Source organism: Vulpes vulpes, chromosome 9 (assembly GCF_048418805.1).
Source record: "Vulpes vulpes isolate BD-2025 chromosome 9, VulVul3, whole genome shotgun sequence".
In the NCBI taxonomy this organism is placed as follows: Eukaryota; Metazoa; Chordata; class Mammalia; order Carnivora; family Canidae; genus Vulpes; species Vulpes vulpes.
In genome coordinates, this window is record NC_132788.1 from 55,686,997 (window position 1) to 55,706,076 (window position 19,080).

The following is a 19,080-nucleotide window of genomic DNA, read 5'->3' on the forward strand; positions in this document are numbered from 1 at the left end:
AGTCACTGTTAAGGAGACACTGGTTGGAGAGACATATGAGTGATCAGATCTATCAATGATTAGAAAACCATTGATTAGTGACATTGGTGATCATGCTTCTTGATGAACTAGGATATCAATGACTGGGTGCGTTGAAGACTAGAGCATTAGGAATCAAGAACATGAGTGCCAGGGGTCACAAATCTGGTGAATAGAAATACTGAAGAAACACAATGGTCGTCAGAGATGTTGGCACCAGACACATGGAATATTAAACATGAATAGAGGTGCTGATCAGCAATATTGGTGGTAGGTGATACTCATGACCAGGTGTATTACTAGTAAGCCAAGACAGTCACTGAAGCACTGGTGATCACACTTCATGGCTGTCGGTGACCAGACATGTCACTGATCAGAGGCATCGATAAAATATTGGTGATTGAGTGTTCGTGATCAGTTGTTAGTAATCAGATGTCTATCTATGGTCACAGGCTCTGGTGATCAGACCTATCACTAATGAAGAGTATCAGTCATGGTAGCCATCTCCAATGACCAGCTTCGTTGACAGAAGATGACAGCAATCAGTGACATCAGTGATCAAAAACATTGGTGATCACATCTGTCAATGAACAGGAATATTGATGACCAGGTAGCTCAGAAACAGGAACTGATCAGCACCTGGGAGGAAATGGATGGAGTAGGGGGCAGGGGCGGCTCTTGTTCCACAAGAGCATTTGGGTTCCACAAATGCCCCAGGAAAAGGATCAGTGTGTAGACCAAAGGCTGGAGAAACCTTGGCCTCCTCGTGCTTCCCCAGTAGCCACCTATCCACCAGGAGCCCCAGTGGGGTGACAATGAGGGAATTCAGATGGGAGCAATGCAGGGGGGATCAGGATCTCCCACCCCAGCCAGACGGCCCCATCCCCTATTCCAGGAGCCCTTCTCTCTAAATCACTGGACCCGGGAGGACCCATTAGTCTGACTGCCAATCTCCACACCCAGGACTCAGCAGCCCGGGAGCCCACAAGACCGGCCAGAGGCATTCACAAAAAGTATTTTATTATTCTTAACAGTATTCACTTTAAAGGAATAGGAGGATAGCATACAATTTTTTACAGACAATATATAAATGTTGTACATAATTAGCAATAACTTAGTTCACTAATCCAAAATAAAACAAGCCAAATAAAACATAAAAACAGAAAATACTGCTGATTCTTTACCTTATGCGGATACTAGTACAAAATAAGTTACTTCTGGCTGCGGTGCCCCCCACCCCCGCAGCGATCGCCGGCCCATATTGCACTTGGTCGACTACATCGGCTCGGCTCGGCAGGATCCTCCTCCGGGCCAGGCCCTTGCCGGCCGCTGCACCCACCTCCTCCGCATACAGAATCTAAGCTCGGACACAGTTATGTACAGCTGTACCTTGGGAAGGATCCAGACAGCCACAGCGAAGCAGAGCAGAACCCAGGCGTCTCCAGGGACCCCAGCAGGGTCGTGGCCTCTCCCTGGACCCACCCCCAACCCCTGCCTCGCCACCTGCCAGACCAGCCCCTGGAAGCCAAGAGCAGCCTCCCCAGGGCCGGGCTCCCCATCCTAGGGCTGTGGGATCCAAGTACTTTTCCAAAAATAATTGCGAAGCTACAGCCTTGGTTTGTAGGTTTTATTCCTTTCCATAGCGAGGGCTTCCGTGGCAACGTACAATTGACTGGACCCAAAATGAGTTTAAAAATAAAACAACTAACTCCTCAGCGAGTTAAGCTTATGCAGTCTTTTTATATAGATATATATTTTTTTCTTTTGTCTCAGAGTGGGAGGGGAAGGGGTTGAGGGGTTAGCAGAAAAGGGATGTATGTACAGGGGTCCACCTGGCAAAGGAGTCAGGCTGTGGCTCAGGCTTGTTAAGGGTACACGGGTCACACCAGCTTCGGCCTCAGAGCCAGGGGAGAGATCTGGGAGACATTTCCCCTCTCAAGAAAATGTTGTTTCCTTCCTGTGACCCAGCCCTGGCCTGGGAATCTGCGCAGGACCGCCCATGATTGTCTCTGCCCTACTGGGCCTGGCCGCCAGGGCACGCACCGCGCCGCCTCCCCAGGCTGGTGGCCTGCCTGCACTGGCTCAGCCCAACCTGGGCTTCAGCTGCTTCAGGAGAGGAAGCCAGGGGAGAAGATGCAGGCCACCCCTGCAGCCCCTCGCACACCTACCCCCAGGGCCCTAGCAAGCAGATGGGCCAGGCGGCCCTTGGAGCAAAAGAAAACCCAGAGAACTCAGGGGGCAGCTCAGACCTCTGTCTCCCAGTCCTTGTTAGAAAAGAGAGCAAAATAAATTATTTTGGCCTACTCCCTTCTCCTTCTAAAAACAGCTTTCTTCGTCTGTCCCCCTACCCCCCACCCCTTCTCTTCATAAAGTTGTCCGTTCTGTTCTCTGAACAATCCATGATGGAAACCCCACCTGGGCAGTGAGCCGGGCCAAGGCTGCCTCCTAGCCTGGGTGAGGATCTTCACAGTGACCGCTGAGGGCCAAGGGGAGCGCCCACAGGAGAGGCAGCGTGGGGCTCCGGCTGGGCTGGCAGGAGTGGCATCAGTCTTCGGGGAAGGGCAGACCGCTAAGGGTGTAGCCCACCCTGCCTAGGGGTGCCCAGCCTTGCATTGCTGGCCACCCTTCTCGGCATCTCTCCATCCGATTGCCGGGGGCCTGGCCCTAGCCCATGGCGGTCACCATGCTGGATGGGTGGGGGTGGCCAAAGGAGAGGCTGGAGGAGGGATGGATGGGCGTTGGGGTGGGCAAGATGTGTCCCGAGTGGCTGAAGGGTGGGAGGTGGCCCACGGGCGCCATGTGTCCAGCCAGGGCAGCAGCGCTGAAGGGGGAGGCCTTCTCCTGCATACACTTGGACAGCTCCTCAAAGCACTCTGCACCTTTCTTGTTCTTCTTGGACTTGGTGGACATCTTCCGATTCCTAGTCTGGATCCCTTCCTTCTTCATGGTCAGTGGCCTGTTGACCTGGGGGCAACCACAAAACCTTCAGGAGATCCAGTTCCCTTCCCAGAACAAGACCCCCGCCCCCAGCTTCCACATGGGGGCAAAGGCAGGTCTGGGCAGGGATCCCACCTGCAAATGCCCTTGGCCCATCATGGTCTTCCCTGCCAGGCCAGCGTGCTACGCTTTCCAGAAAAGGGCTTTTCACTGTGTGGGACCTGCAGGGCACTGAGCCCACTAAGTGCCAGTACCGCCCCCACATCAACACAACCAAACTGTATGCCTGTCTTTTGTGTTTAAAGAGGCACCACTTCCCTGGACCTGCAGCACACACACACACACACACACACACACACACACACACACACCCCGCTTTGGGGGACACACCTCTAGCCAGCTTGCCCCCTCTTATGGGAAGCCCTTCTGGCACTGGGAGCTTGCCCAGCCCAGCGGCAGCCGCCTCCCAAGCCAAGCCACGCTGGAGATTGTGGCTGGGGCCCCTCGCCTGGCAGCACAAAGAGGAGCGGTCCCCCGGGAGGGGCGGGGCGGGCAGGGGCGGGGCAGACTCACATTGTGAAGCTTGTAGTAGAGGCCACAGGCGTTGCAGACAGGGTCCCCGTTGGCGTTTCGGCGCCATAAGGTGGTGGTTGTCGTCTGACAATTTGCACAACAGGTGCCGGCTCTCCTGGCGGCGGACTGGGAGGGGAGAGGCGGCGTCAGCAGGCTGGGCTCCCACGCCCCACCTCGACCTCCCTTCCCGACCCTCGCCCCACCCCATCCCTGCCAACTTAGCCCAGGAGTGGGAAATCTCACAAGGGAATCCAGGCATCTCCGAAGCCGTGGAATTTTAGAATTTGAGACCGAAACCAGTGCAGAACTTAAAATAAAGAACACTTAGAAGCCTGATCTCAGTATCAACCGGGTTGCAAAGCTAAAAGGACAAATCAGCTACTTCCCCCAACCATCAAACAAACTTCACAGACAGGTAAACTGAGGCCCTGAGGAGGTTGGCTCCATCCCCCTGGAGCCCCTGGGTCTGGCGCTGCATTCCCACATGCCTCCTTTCAAATTCCACAACCCTGGGCGTGATGGCACCACAGAGGCCAGGGCAGGGGAACCTTGTACCTGCCCAGGGTGGGGACGTCAACTGTTTAGGGAGTCTAGAGCTGCTCCATCCCGTATGTAGCCACTAGCCACATGGGAGCTATTTGAATTCAACTGAACTACAATTTAGTAAAATGAGAAATTCAATTCCTTCTATGGCATTAGCTACATTTCAAGGAATCAACAGTCACAACCACAGTGGACAGTGCAGAGCCAGAACATTCCCATCACCACAATGCTGGTCCATCAGGCACACTGTACCCCAAACCACAGAGTGCTAGCGGCCCCATAGCCCCTCAGGGAATACAGGCCAGAGGGGGACTGGAAATGAGTGTCTGGTTTCTGGAGAAGGGACCTGAAGTCTCCTGACAAAGGAAAGTAAGAGTCTTGACCGGAGAAAGCAGATGCCCTCTTGCGGGCCCACAAGCACCAGCCCCACGGTGACAGAACTCATCTGTCACCCCCCCCCCCGGCCCCCCCCCTCCCGCCCCGTCCCCCTCCCAGGCCACCACCACCACCACTACTACCACCACCACCACCACCACCACCACCCCACCAGCTCCCAAAGAGCAGCAGGCAGCAGGACGGCTGGGGGAAGGAGACCATCAGAGGCTGGGCCGGCCTGGGCCGGAGCTCCTAGCACCAGGCACAGAGCACAGGAGCGCCGCTGGAGGGACCTGCCTGACTGCTGCCTGGTGGGGGCAGGGGGGCAGGGAGGTGAGGGTGAGTAAGCAGCCTGGAGCTGGAATTCTGACTCAAGGACCAACGTGGTATCCTCTACCCCTACCCCCACCTGGGCCCTCACCCCACCTCGCTCACTCGGGTGGAGGGGGAGGGGGCCCCCAAAGTGGCAAGCGATTTAAGCCTCGTAAATCACTTCGCCTTGAAAAAAAATATATTTATTATTCTTAGCATTTTACGCATTATTTGCAGAGCGGAGGGTATTAGAAATTTCAAAACAGCCCAGCGAGAGGCAGGATTGAGCCGAGGAGAGGCTCTAAAACTCGCGGAGTCCGGAAACAGATACGCGAAGTTTCCTTATCTTCAGGCTGCAGATGTCCGGATAGGAAACTCCGGCAGGAGATCCGAAAGGGCATTTTTTTTAAATCACTCAAATGAAAATACACAGTATAGGTGACTCCATGGAAAAATAATAAAGGGCAGGTTTTTTTGGTGGTTGGTGTGAGTGTGTGTTTTATTTAAATAAGCGCGAGGAGATTGTGTGCCGGGCTACAAGGAAACTTACTTCATGGCCCTATTTTTAAAAAGAGTTAGCCAGAGGCCAGGGCACAGGAGCTGGGCCCTGGACACTCAGTGTGGGGGATCCCTAAGCTCGGTGGGGTGAGGTTACCTGGTGGGCTGCAGACCGGGAGACCGGCCCCGGCCGAAAAAATCTGGCCTAAAAGAAAGGCGACTCCAAGTGATTTTAATGATAAAAGGATCTGAGGCAAAGCAGCTGCATTGGAAGGGTTGGGTGATGTTACTTTTATTTTTTAAATACGTCGCGGCTCAGCCCAGGTTGGGCCCCCCACCCACCCACCCACCCAGCCACCTGCTGCCCGTGCCTACCAGTCTCCGCTTGGGCTTGATGAGTGGCCGGTTCTGGCCGTTCATCTTGTGGTAGAGCCCGCAGGCGTTGCACAGGTAGTGCCCAGTGCCGTCTCGCCGCCAGAGAGGGGTGGCCGTGGCCCCACAGTTGACACACTCCCGGCCTTCTGCAGGGGGGACAGGGAGATACAGCAGGCCAGCTTAACGGACAGGGTCAGGGGAGAGAGTCGGGGGCAGAGGCGCCCAGAAGGCAGCGGGCTGCCCCGGGGTGACTTTGAGCTCCGACTCTGGGCAGGAAGGTTCCCCTTCCTTGGAACTCGGAGGAGGTTCCCCTGCAGGACAGGAGTTCGGAAAGTAGCCTTAAGGCTGAAGCTCCCTGTTTAAAACCCTCTCTGGCCACTGACCCAGCTCTTCATTAAAGGATAACACTGAAAAAAAAATTAAAAATAAAATAAATAAAATAAAATAAAATAAAATAAAATAAAATAAAATAAAAACTCTCTCTGGAAGGAAGGGAAACGGGGCAGAAGGAGGAGAGGGGCCAGGGCCCCAGGGATTCTCCGCGCTACAAAGAACGGGTATTTACAGCAAACCTCGCCGGCGGCAGGGCAGTGACGGGAGTCGCCCGCTCCACCGGGCTGGGCCTGGGAGGGTCTGGCTCACTTTCTAGGTCTTCCTCTCCTCTTCTCTCTCCCTTTGCCCCAGCTGCGTCTGCCACCTCAGGATCCTCTGCCCGCAGCTCCCACCCCGCTTCTGTTCTCCAAGCAGGGGTGATTTCCTTCTTTCTCCCCAGCTTCCCCCTTTTCCGCTGAGGCCCTAGAATTCAGGTCCCCGACTCGGATCGAGGGTGGCATTCTTTAAAATAAAATCAACCATAAGCCCTTTCGTTTTTAAGCCCAGTAGACTAAGTAAGTGACCTTGGTCTTCTGTCGATGGATGGCGGGCTGTTTGGTTTTGGTTTTTTGTTGTTGTTACTCAAAAGACCATCTGGAATTCAAATAGAATGTGTAAAACAAACTTGGGAGAAGGGGCTAATTAAAGGCAAGGTAGCCAGCCTGAGCAGAACAGGCCCCCCTCCCCAGGCGGGGCTGGGGTGGGTGCCCGAGGTGGCGGCAGCAATCAGGCAGGGTAGCCAGATGCCCTGCCTCACGTAGCCCGGGAAAATGTTTCCCCATTTACTTTCAACTAAATTGTCGATGTACAGGGGCAAGGAAAGGTTCCTGGACTCAGGAGTAAAAGTTTAAAAAAATCTTCCTCTTCCTTGGTTGAAGGGATCGGGAGGTAAGCATTGACAGTGAAAGCCCGGCACTAGCCCTGGTTTCAGCTCTCTGGCCAGATTCTTAGACAAACCAGCTTGGCCCCAGCCCTCTCCTCCGGCAAAGGGGCAGAGGCAGAGGCACTTAGAGCTTCATCCCCTCACTCCTGCCTTCAGGCAGGGAGAATGAAGGACACGCCAGGGGGCAGGGAGCAGGAAAAAGCCCTGGGAATGTTGCTTTGGGGGAAATCTCCCAAGGAGATTGGGAAACATCGAAATCCCAAGATTGGACTGATTGAGTCGGAGAACCAGATTCCTTGAGGGTCTGGAGCACCTACGAGTGCACCCACAGCATGCACGCACACTCACAAACACACGTACACACAGCCTCACTGCTGTCACTCGAGTCTCGAATTCTCTCACACACTAAGTCAAGAGGCTGCTCACATTTTCACTTAAGATTAAGGGGAAGGGAAGGGGGAATTCCCGTTCTGTGTTCAGTCTGGCAGTGGCCAACCTTAGAAGGGAGGGTGAGGAGGGGGGAAGGGAAACGAACTTTGGGGACCCTTGGGAACAGTTAAGAACAAAAGTTTTAGGGCTCCTCCTCCCCCATGCTGGAGTCTCAAACATCTGTTGGAAGTTGTTGGAGGGGATCATCGCTCATCCCCAGATCTGGAAGGGTGACATTGCCCCATCTCCCCTATCACAGCCCTCCCCACCTCCCCCACCCTACATCCCGCCAAAAGCACAAACCAACCCCACTTCCACTAAGTCACTGGCACCTGCTGTTACCTGAGCAGGAGCGTGCCTTGCTGCGCTGCTTAGGGGTGAAGCTGGAGGCAGGGCCACCCAGGAAGCCTCCGGGGTGGAAGAGTCCGCTGCTGTAGTCGTGGGCAGCGGCCGGCACATAGGATGGGTAGGTGGGGATGGGGTGGTGTGTAGCAGGCTGGGTGCCCATGGCAGCCAGGCCTGGGCGCAGGGGACTGCCGCTTTCCATCTTCATGCTATCGGTCAGTGACACCTGGTACTTGACGCCATCCTTGTCCTCCCCCCGGGCTGCGCTACCCCCTGCGGAAGAGGAGGCTGGAGAGGCAGCCCCCGTGGTGCTGGGGTCCGGAGACACTTCCTTGGGTGGAGTGGGTGGGAATCCGAAGAGGTGGGAGCCAGAGTGGGCTGCAGTGGGAGTGAGGGAGGCCACAGAGCTCCCGCTGCCTCCCCCACTCCCGCCCCCTGCCCCTGGGTACACGGAGAGGGGGCCGCCCGGGCCTCCAGCAGCTGAGGGGTGGAGTGGTGTCTTGGAAAAGGGGCTCACGGTCCAGGGGTTGTGGTGGTGTGCTGCTGCGGCTGAGAGGGCAGCTTTACCCCCGTCAAGCCAGGGCAACCCTGGACTATGCAACAAGTGTGGGCGGCACATCTGGCCTCCAGTCAGGCGTGCTGCAGGAGGAAGGAGAGGGGTCAGGATGGGCAGAGGCTGAGCCCGGCCAGGACTCAGATACACAACACCACAACTCACAAGACAACCAGCAGTAACCTTCTTCCCAAAGAAAACCAGAAACATAACACGCCAACCGGCAATAATCAAGAATGTCAGTCCGGAGCTGAAGGACAAGTGGCACAGAAGGAGCCCACTGGACCACCGAGGCCTGGAGGGAACCCCCACAGGCCAGCAGCTAATGGGCAGAAACCCCCTGGTGCCCAAACCCTCCCCAAGAGGCTGCTGCCCCCACCTTTCCCGCCCCAATTTTTCAGCTGCTCCAATTCCTGCGGATCTCACATCCGGGAAGCAGGCGGTCGGGGCCTCCTCCCCTCCCGCGCCGGGCGCGCGGCGCCGCGCTTCCCAGTCACCCACCGGCCCTGGGCTCACCGTGCGCGGGGCTGTAGGAGACGCGCGCCCGCGCGTGGGCTGGGTTGGCGTAATAGGGGTTGCCCTGCGAGTCTAGGTGGTTGAAGAAGACGTCCACCTCGTCGGGAGGCAGCAGCTGCGCGGGCTCCATGTAGTTGTGCGCCAGGCCCGGATGGTGCGAGTCGGGGTGCTGCGCGTTCAGCACGGCGGGGTGCGCCATCCAGCGCGGCTGCTCCGGCGCCACCTCCATGGCCGGCGGTGGGGGCTCGGGAGCTGGGCCGAGGCGGTGGCCGCGTCCCTGCGCGACGGAAGGGGGCGTGAGGGGCGCCGCCTCGGCCTGACATCCCCTGAGGTCCCGCCACGCGGAGTCCCGGGCGCAGCCGAGGGGCAGTCCCGGGTGGGAGGAAAGCTCAGAGCTCAAAACGAAAGGAAGGCGGAGGAGCGGGTTCAGGCGCGCACACTCGCAGGGTGACCCCGGCCCCAGGGCCGCACACTCGTGCGCGCCGCGTGACACTGGGGACAAGCCCCGACAGCAGCCACCCCAACAAGCATACAGTCTCCCTCCAGGTCAGGCGCTCACACGGACTCCCTTCCCTCCCGGGACACGAACACAAACAGGCTGAAAGTCAGAGTGAGCCGCCTGGGCACCCACTGGGGCGCACGGTCCCAGCGACACTCACGTACCTACACTTGGCGCCGGAGACGCCCCGACTTGGCGCCCCCCGCCCCCCACACGCACTCGCTGCCCCGGCGGCTGGGAGCCCGCCCCTGAGCGCACTCCCAGGCGGCGCACCGGGGCCTCCCCGAGGCACATCAAAGCAGTGACTCGCAGCCGGGCCGGCGGCCTTGAGCCCCGGAAGAGACCTCCCGGAGCTCGGCGCGCCCCCGGCCCCCGGCCCCGGCCCGCCCTCGCACCCCAAACTTACACACGCAGCGCCGCAGGGAGGGGACTGCGGCCTCGGGGGCGGGGATCGGCACCGGTCGGAGCCCCAGGAGCGGCGGGCTCAGGACTGCGCTTCAGGCCGCTGGGCTCACGGGGTTCGAGCGGGGGACAGCGCGCGCCTCGGCCTCGGGCCCGCCCGGCTCCGGCCCCTCGGCATCCTCCGGCCGCCCTGGCGCCAGCTCGCGACTCCTGCACAGACATGAAGCGGGGGCCGTGCACGCCTAAGAAGCCCGCGCCAGCCAATCAGCGCCGCGCGCCGCCCAGCCTCCGCCCCCCATTGGCTGCGCCCGCAACTCGGGCCGCCGGACTCCCGGACTGACCCGCGGGCCGGCCCCCTCCGCCCGCAGGCCCCCTCCCAGCGCCCTCCCGGCGGCCCCTGCTGCCAGCGCGCCCCGCGCCCCCCGCCCCCGCCGGGACCCTCACCCCGCTGGCCGACGGCTGCGCCCCCCACGCGAACGCTCCTGGGTCCCCCCAACCTCAGGGCCCTCGTCCCAGTAACTAACCTCCAACGGGGGACCCCTCCCCGGGGGCACGGGTGGCGCACCCTCTGGTGTCTGAGTGTCCTCTCCCCGGGACCCCAGCTAGTCCACTCTCGGATGCCACCTCCTTCAGCACTGAAGCAGCCGGTTGCAGTCCCAACTACCTACCCGACCCTGCCCTCCCCCGCCTCGGGCGCTGGCTGGGCAGGGGACCGTTGGGGGGACAGCTGAGGGACAGCAGGAGCGAGGAGGGGCAGGAACTATGCCGCGGGAGCGGGCTTCTGGGTCCCGGACGACAGGCCCTCAGGACCGTGCTTGACCGGGTGGAGGTGGCCTGGCCGGCGGCCCCGGAGAGAGAGAGGGGGAGGGGGCGTCCCCTTCCCGGGCGTGGCCTTCGCAGACCAGCGGGCCGAACTGCCTGGGGCGAGGCCGCGGAGACCCGGACTGGCGCCGGCGCCGGCTCGAAGGAGACGCCTCCGGGCAGGAGGAGGCATTTCTCCCCCACCCGGGGGTCCCTAGGGCGGCCCCTGGGGAGAGGGAGGCGGCAGGCAGAGCTCCTTCCCCTGAGTCACCTGGAACTGCTCTCCACACCCCTCCGGCGCAGAGACCAGCTCTGCGGGGGCAGCGGGCCCGAGCACTAACCGCCTTGCTCTCTCCCGTCGTGCAGACGGAGGACACCGAGGCTCCAAGGGAGCCGAGGGCCGGCGAGGAGGCGGAGGTGGGGGCGGGAGGGGGGTGGGAGACAAAGAACTTTGGGGGGACCGAGACAGGTGCGGGGGTAAGGGGGAGTAGTCGTCGTGCCGCAGCCCCTTCCTTAGCTGAGTCTACGGCTCTCGGAGCAGGAGCCCAGAGGGATCCCAGGTGGGTCCGGGACCCGGGAGAGGGCGGGGGTCCGGGCCACCCCCGGGAGGGTGGGGGGAGGGGCGGCGGGATTGACAGTCGGTAATTGGGTAACTGGAGGCGGCTTCTCCGGCCCGGCGGCCCCGCCACCGCGACGCCGGGCCCCTGACGTCACCCGATTCGCCAGGAAATGAACTTTTTAATAATCCGAGGAGGGAGGAAAGCCCTCGGTCCCCTCGGCTCTGGGGGCTCCCGGCCAGGCCCAGCTCCGCGGGCGCGCCCCAGTCACCCTCTCCCAGGCCAGTTCCGGGCAGCGCCTGGGGGTGCGGCCCGGGCCAGGGCCTCCTGCCTCTGCCTCCGGCTGTCCGACCCTCTGTCCGAGGCCCTGGCTCAGGTAAAGACGCGGGGCCGAAGGCGCGGAGCCCCTCTGGCTGGGACCCAGCGCGCCGGCGCTTAGGGACCCTCCTGCCCCGTGCCCGCCGCGCCTCCCGCCCGGCTCCGCTCCGCGCGCGGGCCAGCCCTGGCTTCTCGGAACTCCGCTCCGCATGAAGGGAGGCCGGCGCCAGCCGGGGCCAGCGCGCCGGGCCGGGAGTGGGAGGCGAGGCCGCGGCCGGGCCTCCGCGGCCGGGGCGGGCAGGTGACTGGCCTCGGTGCCTTCCGTCTCTCCTTCCCCGCAAGGCGCGCTCTGGCCGCGGACTCGCTGCCTCTGTTCGTCTGTCTCTCCTCCTTGCATTTAGCTTACGATTCTTCATCAAGGCGTAAAATGCGATCGCCGGAGCCCCGAGCCTGTCTTGCGTACCTGGAGCCTAGCGCGAGCTTATCAAAGACACCGCGGCTCCGGGGACAATCCCCGGCGTCGGGCAAGGCTGCGGGACCCAGCGCAGGACGCAGCCGGCCGCCTGCCGCCCCGGGGCATGACCGCCAGAGCCAAGCGGGAGCTTTCCGTGGGGCTGCCATCCCCGCCTCGGCTCGCAGGGACGTGGCCACGCCAGGCCCTCGGGAAAACAGGTAATTCGCTTTATTTCCCCCAAAGGCATGGTTCAAATGACCCCCATTCTGGGTGGGTCTGCAGGTTTTCATCATTCGGAATTTGGCTAAAAGCTCCTCTGGGACACTCCGAAGTCCCTCTGGAGCAGCGTCTGGGCCACCGCTGGCATAGAGGTGACCAGCCAGGCCAGGCTCCTGCCTGAACAGCAGCCCCGAGCTGCCCGCTGGCCCGGCGCAGAACCGACCTCGGCTGGGGATTTAATTACCCCGCTCGGCGGCTCAGAAAATCGCCGGGCAGAGGAGCTTAGCAGGGCAGTTAAGCAGTGCTTGAGCAGGGGCCTCGGGAGATCCGCACCAGTCTCCCTTCCCGCAGTCCTGGCCTAGAGAGAGAGAGAAAAAAAAAAAAAAAAACGGGCGGGGGAGCTCCTCTAAGTCTCTGGAGAGCCAGGGTTGCCTTCCTCCAAAAGGCAGGCAGGCAGCTGGCTGGGCTGGAGGCCTCCGCTATAATTGAAACTCCTGCGTTGGACGCGGGACTGCTGCGTTCTCTCGCAGAAACCAACCCGCCTGGGAGCAAAAAGAGGGGCTCCAGGGAGGAGAGGGTCCAGCTGGCTAGTAAAACACCCCCCACTCCAATCATGAGTGTCCGTGTGTGCCAGACAGACGCTAGCTAGGCATCTTGCCCAGTAGGAAGCGGAGACCATCCTATCACTTGTACCCAAACAAACGGCGGGGTAGGATCAGGGCTTCCCCCCAAATCGGCTAGAATTGCAGGGGGCATCCTTGCACCGGAGAAGAGCAGATTTATTGTTTAGAGCCTCAGGATTCAGAGTCTTCAGAACACCTTCAGAGGGATGCATTCCCTTTTTCATGTTTTTGTTCATTTCCAAGGGTTGTTGCTTATGCGGGTGCTGACTTTTGCTCGCACCGAGAAGCTGTCACTTTCCTTACATAAGAAGGAGACTTCAGGAAGGACCGGGAAAGGGCAGCAGAGAAACTGAATTTTCTAACTGCCTTTTTCAAGTGGCCTGAGGTCCCCAGAGAAAGCATGGGTCCCCGCGGCTCAGGATGCTTTCTCCCGGGAGCTGGCAGCACAGGGATCCGAGGCCTGGGTCTACAGGGCCTGGCCGCCCGGGTCAGGGCTCTCAGCTGCCCAGTCTTCCCCGTCCTACCCGGCCCTTCCCTCCCCACCCTTTGTTTAAACTTCAGTGGTCCCAGGTAGCCCCTCTGGGTCTGTAAGTTTGTCCTGTCTTTGTAACCTAATTCGTCCCACCTTTCCCTAGGGGCACTTAATTGGCTGGCAGTGGAGGGGGGATTCAAAGAAACCAGTTTGCTTAGGGGCCGCCTTCCTTGGGGATATTTGTCAACTCAGCGACCTCCCAGCCCCACACTGGCAATGGGCCTTGAGGGGGGACTGAGGAGGAAGTGGGGGCTGCCTTAGCCAGAGGGGTTCAGCAGTCCCCATAGGGCAAGGCCTCAGATGTGTTCAGGCCTGCGGGCGGTGCTCCTGAGGGGTTCTGTAGCGCCGGACCAGGGTCCGTCCCCACGGCCCCTTCTGCTCATTGGGGCTCACTTCCAGCCCCCCACCTGTGAAGGCTCCCTCCCCTCTGGCCTCCATGATGCCTGTCCCACCCGTTACGTCTCCTGGGCCTTTAGGAATCGTAAAACCCGGGCCGTGGTGGAGAAGTTGCCCCACCCTGGGTCAGGAGCCTGGGGGATCGTGTTCCTCCTTATCAGGTTCTAACCACCCACCTCCGAGCCTGACGGCCGCCCCGGGAGCCTGGCTGAGACCTGCAGAATCGGGCAGCGTTTCTCCGGGCTTCCCGAAGGCCGAGGTTGGCTCGGGGTGCCCGGCGGCCCCGCAGCCTGACAACTGGTAAATCCGTTTCGTTAGACGCAATTTGTTTGCAATTTGTCAGCTCGGCCGGGAAACGCTCTCCAGACGCCTGGGCAGCCGCACTGGCCCTACCTGCTTCTCCAATCCTGCCTACTCATAAACGAATCCCATCACTAGGTGCCTGTGTAGACGCGGAGCTCACCGCCAGATGTTCCCGATCCCCGGGAGACGTAGCTTTTTCCAAAACAACGAATTTCCTTCCGTGTTTTCCCGGAAAGGAGCGGTCGCCACTCCCGGGGGCCCTGAACGCCGGATCTTTCCCCTCGCGGTCGGGGCAACCTGGAGTTCAAGCCTGGCCGCGGCTGAAGGATTCTAAATGCCCGGCGTCCAGACAGACCCAGACCGCCGTCTACGCCTCCCGGCGGCACATCCCGGAGCCCGCGGCGGCCCCATTCTTATTGAAATCCCACTAAACAGATTCCGACTGGGGCTTGGGGCAGGAGGGGGAGACTTGCAGACCCCGCGCTCCCCCCCCCCCCGCACCCACCAGGATAAAGGGCCGGGGGGCGCAGCGCGCGGGGGCGCACGCAGGAGCGAGCGGGTTAAGCCGCGCAAAGCCGGCGCACGGGACCAGTCGGCAGGTGCAGCCGCCGCTCGGCTGCCGGGCTTGGGCGCCTCCGCCGCCGTGGCCCGGAGGTGGGGGCGGCCGAGACAAAGACCCCAGCTCGGGGGCCGGGAGGTGGGGCGCCTTGCGAGGCACTGGGGATAACCCGGGCTCGCGGCCTGTGCACGGCTGCATCCGAGAAATGGGAAAGCGAGAGGCCGGAGGCGGGCCCGCTGCCCTCAACTCCGCAAATACTCCCTCGGGATTAGGCCCCGGTGACCTGGGGTTCGAGCCGCCGGCAGGACCGGGGCGAATCCCGAAGGCCACATGGCAGGGGCCACTGGGCTAGGCGGACGGCGTTTACGGGGCGGGTGGGCCAAACCTGGGGGCTGGAAGGGCCCTGGCCGGGCGGCGTTGGGGGCACTTACCGAGCGAGGTGCGGCGGGCGGCGCCCCCGGGTGGACGGGGCCGCAGCGGAGCGGGGCGCACAGCCCTGTGTGTGGCTAGGTGGGCCCACAGGACCCCGGCGGGCTGGCGGCGTCACCAGCGGGGCCCGGGCGGCGCGCCGAGTGGCCGCATGGTGCGCGGCGGGCGCTTTTGTTCGCCCGGTGGCGGACGGGGGCGGCTGGGGTGGGGGCGAAGGCGGCCGGGAGGTAGAGGCAGGAGCGGCGAGCCGGCGGCGCTGGCCTTGTTACCTCCCTCTCGCTCCCGCTACCTCTCCCTCCCCTCTCCCGGCCGCAGCGGCTGCTGCTTTTTATTTCGACAGCACTTTGAGGGGGCGGGAGCGCCGCAGGGGGGCAGGAGGGTGCCCTGAGCTCTGCGCCCCGTTTCCCTGGTCCAGCCGACGCGCGGCAGGCCTAGGGCCTGGAGGCACTCAAGGCGCAACATCCTACTCGCCCATACTCCAGACTACTCCCGCCCTCGCAGGGGCGCACAAATGAGCACCCCTGCTCTCAAGGGTGTATGTTTGGAAAGTCCGGGACATCTCTTTCTGGAGACTCTCCCCGGGGACCCTCACGAACCGTGGCCACAAGCGCGCACACGTACACAGCTGCCTGCTCCTCCTTCTCCAACCCGCTTCCAATAGCGCTCATGCACGCACACATGTGTGCACACGCGTTAGCGCACACAGCTGTGGCTGCGTGGACATCCTCAGCCAGGAGATGTGGGTCACACTGGCATGCACACGTGCTCACACCCAAATGTAGCTTGAGAATCTGGTACGAGTGGCGAGTGGCGCTCACGCCAGGGCGTGCGTGTGCGAGGGCACGCGCGCGCGCGCGCGCACACACACACAGACACACACACACACACCTCCCTTACTTCCAGGCTGATTCTGCTAAATGTAGACACATGGCCTCTCTCTTCCTCAAGTATACTCCGACTCGAATTCCTCAACTCCAGAGCAGACCAGAGCATTTCAGGAGTGGAGCAAGAGGCAGGTCCCTGGCTCATCCCCAAGTAACCCTCTCACAGTAGGGAGCTAGGGAGTAGAGGGCTTGTCTTTGGAAGGCTAGGCAGAGGAGTTGGGGTGTGAGAGTCTTCAGTCAAGATTGCTTTTGGGTTTGTGAGCTAGGGGAATCTGGTCCTTGAACTTCCAAAGTCTGTACCTCAAAATTCACCTCCACAGCACAGTGGGAGGGGTGGGGGTGGATAGTGGTGCTGGTCCCATTCCAGCTGCCCAGGGAGTGAGTAAGTGGCCTGGGGATCTTGGGCCCAAAGAGAAAGTGCTTTGCTTTGGAAGGATTCGAAGTCCCTGGTCCTGGGAAAACTAGCGTGTGTCCCAGAGAGGAGTATCCAGCCCCCCATCTCTGTCGGCATCTTCTATCTGTGGGTCTTTCTTTGATGCTGATAGTGACTGCATTGCATATGTATTTGCTGTGTGCATGCAGGAGAATATCTATCCTGAGTGCCCCTGTGTGTCTGTGAGCACATGGGAAGTCTGCAAAACAGTGTATTAGTATGCCCATTTCTTCTTGTGGGTCCTTGAGAGTTTGTATATTGAGAATCTGTGTTTTGTGGGTCCCTGAGAGAGACGCTTGTGTATTATATGTGGCAGTTTCAGCGCATGACCCTATTAGTGCCTGTGGGAGAGGGTCTCTGTGAAACTGGATGTGTGTCCCCTGTGGCTGTGTATCTGTGAGATCATTGTGTCCATGAATCATATGATGGGAAGTGGGTATTTCCAAGTATTTATTTATAAGTTGGTGTGTGTCCCTATGTGGGTCAGTAGCAGTGTGTGTCTTGGTATCCTGTGTCTATGAATTGGTGTGTGTGTGTGTGTGTGTGTGTGTGTGTGTGTGTGTCTTTACCAGCACTGGGTATTGGGTGTGTATCATTGTATCTTCGAACTGATTATGGGAGGATGGACAGTGTAGAGTGTAACCAAGTATGTCTGCGTAACTGTGTATAGCTCCATGTATGAACCGATATGTGTTGGGTGTTTGTGTCTGTTTACCTAGGGTGTGGGCATCTGTGTGTATGAATCTGTCTTTGAACTATGTCTGTTTCTCTACCCAGTTGTCTGGGGAGGAGTGTGTCCCTGGGTGACACACAGTATGTGTCTTCCCAGATCACCCACCATCCCTAACTGGCAGGGCAGGCGGCCAGTGGAGCTCCGGGGTGCCATTCGAAGGCACTGTCTGTCTGTGGGAGGGGGAGATGAACTGATAAGGCTTATCTGCCGACACCAGCGCCATGCTGAATAACTGCTCTAATGAGGTGGCCGCGCTGGGACCACCCGCTCCCAAGGCTCCCAGCCTGACTGGGGAGGGGCATGGGGGAGCCAGGGCTGGGGCACAAGAGCAGATCCCCACAAACCCAGCAGAGCCTGAGTGTCTAGTGGGCCTTTTTTAGTTCTCTTATTTTTTCAGAGGGGGGTTCCAGGTCTTACACCTCCACTCTACCTGTCATCTCTCTGCGGGACTGGGCTGGGCTGGGCTGGGCTGGCGGGAGCCAGCTGGAGCCTCCCAGCCTCTGGTCTGCAATCAGGAACACAGCCTTAAGAGGGAACCGGGTATGAGACCCATTGATGCGAGGCCCTCTAGGGTAGGGGTAGATTGAGAGACAGGAGGCCCAGAAATGGGCCAGACAGAAAGAGAACGGGGATGAGACAGGGAGACCCGAGAACAGATTTTAAAAAGTAACTGCCATAGAGGGGCAGAGACAGCAGTAGGAGGGGTGGGTTGAGGACGTGCAGGAACAGGCAAAAACAAACAACTTAAAAGTGGCAGAGTCAGAGACAAGGGAAGAAAAGCGGGGAAAGTGTTAACCAGAGAGAGACATGGACAGAGGGACAAGGGAGAGAGAGATACAGAGAGGAGAGGGAGAGGAAAACAAAGCAAAAATAGATGAGAAGACAGAAGGGAGCAGGGACAGGCTCTGAGAGCAGTGAGAGAAGAGGGAAGGCAGTAGGGGGACAAGTGTGGACGCGGAAAGAGAGGCTGGACGGGATGGACAGATGGACGGAGGGGCCGGGGCAATGTCGCGCACCCGCGCGAAGGAGCGCTGGAGGCCGCTGGCGGGGCTGCGGGGCGGAGGGCGCGAGCGCAGAGCCCGCGGGCCGGGCGGGGCACCGAGGCGCGGGCGGCGGCGGGCAGGGGGGTCCGCGTGGGGCTGCGCCGCTGTCCGGGGTAATTTTTCATCTCGGCCGGCTAATCTTTGTTCCCGGCGAAGATAATGAATAGCCAATCGTTATCTGCCCGGCTCCCGGAGGCTGCCCGAGAATGGGGTTGTACAGGGCTGGGAATTGTTTCCAAAGTGCCGCGGAATAAATGGTGTTCCTTATCTCTGCCTTCCAGATTATCGGAGCCCTTTCAGAGCGCGCACAACAAATGCGCCCGCCATCGAATGCATCATTTACCACCGCAGATCCGCGCGCTGATGGGCAGGCAGATAGCCCTCCGCGGGGGGCACGCCGGGCGCCCTGTGCCGCGCCGCCAGCCTGCTTGCCCGCCTGCCGGGGGCACCCGCGTGTGAGCCCTCGGCTGTGCCCGGCATATTTGGATGGGCATTCTCGCGTGTGCCAGTGTGGACGGGCCCTGAACAAGAAAGGGCATTGGTGTGCGTGCAGGTGTGCCAAAGAAGCGCGCTAAGGAAAGTGCAGGTGTGCAAGCCCACGCCCAAACACGGGGCGGGCGTGTGTGCCGTGAGTGCCCAGAGGGCCCAGCTGAGGCTGTTTGAGGGTGCACAGAGGAAGGGATATTGCCCGCGTGTACGCATGCATGTCACTCAGGGTGGGTAGACACGTGACGGAGTGGGTGTGCAAATCCGTGTGCGCAAAGGTGGGTGAGCTTATTGTGAGTGCCTCGTCGTGTCCGCCCAGGCTGTTCAGGAGTGCACGCAGGAGGTGTGTCCTCTGCCGCGGGGAGCGTGTCTACCTTTAGATTCGGCCATGGGTGTGTTCCTCCTGACTGTGGTGTGTCTGCGGGTTCCCACCCCTCTCGGTGTCCGTGAGCGTGAATCCACGCATACCTGTGAGCGCCAGGAATGAATGAGTGTGCAGCTGTCCGCGTTCGCCCCGGTGTGCGCCTTCGGGGTGCACGGGTCTGCGTCAGGGGGCCGTGGTGGTGTTGAGTCTGCATGGGGGGGCAGCCGTCGGGGCTCGTCCCTGCGCCCGCTCAGGACACCCGAGCTGGAACCCCTCTCCAGCTTGGCAGGCGACAGCGCGGGGAGAGTGTGTGCGG

The 19,080-nt window shown here is 60.5% G+C and overlaps 1 protein-coding gene across 2 annotated transcripts; it reads right to left on the reverse strand.

Moving 5' to 3' along the window:
• Window positions 1–1,021: 1,021 nt before the first annotated feature.
• On the reverse strand, window positions 1,022–15,118 carry GATA2 (GATA binding protein 2). Of its 2 annotated transcripts, none has more exons than XM_025991587.2 (7): window positions 14,824–15,118; window positions 9,635–9,840; window positions 8,730–9,006; window positions 7,658–8,299; window positions 5,632–5,777; window positions 3,529–3,654; window positions 1,022–2,982 (listed from the first exon to the last, which is right to left on the reverse strand). In XM_025991587.2, the coding sequence occupies exons 3-7, from the start codon at window positions 8,956–8,958 to the stop codon at window positions 2,683–2,685; spliced, it is 1,443 nt and encodes a 480-aa protein (XP_025847372.1). In that variant the 5' UTR covers window positions 8,959–9,006; window positions 9,635–9,840; window positions 14,824–15,118; the 3' UTR covers window positions 1,022–2,682. The 2 variants fall into 2 exon arrangements, with proteins under 2 accessions (XP_025847372.1, XP_072576253.1); XM_072720152.1 differs by lacking the exon at window positions 14,824–15,118 and adding an exon at window positions 10,155–10,811.
• Window positions 15,119–19,080: the final 3,962 nt, after the last annotated feature.

What these genes read in the sequence shown, in the direction of transcription:
- GATA2 (XM_025991587.2), bottom strand. Translation starts at nt 8,958, where the DNA reads ATGGAGGTGGCGCCGGAGCAGCCGCGCTGGATGGCGCACCCCGCCGTG. An exon ending in CAAGGCACGCTCCTGCTCAG is followed by an intron (nt 5,778 to 7,657) that starts GTAACAGCAGGT and finishes TCCCCCCTGCAG; the next exon opens with AAGGCCGGGAGTGTGTCAAC. An exon ending in TCAAGCCCAAGCGGAGACTG is followed by an intron (nt 3,655 to 5,631) that starts GTAGGCACGGGC and finishes CTCCCCTCCCAG; the next exon opens with TCCGCCGCCAGGAGAGCCGG.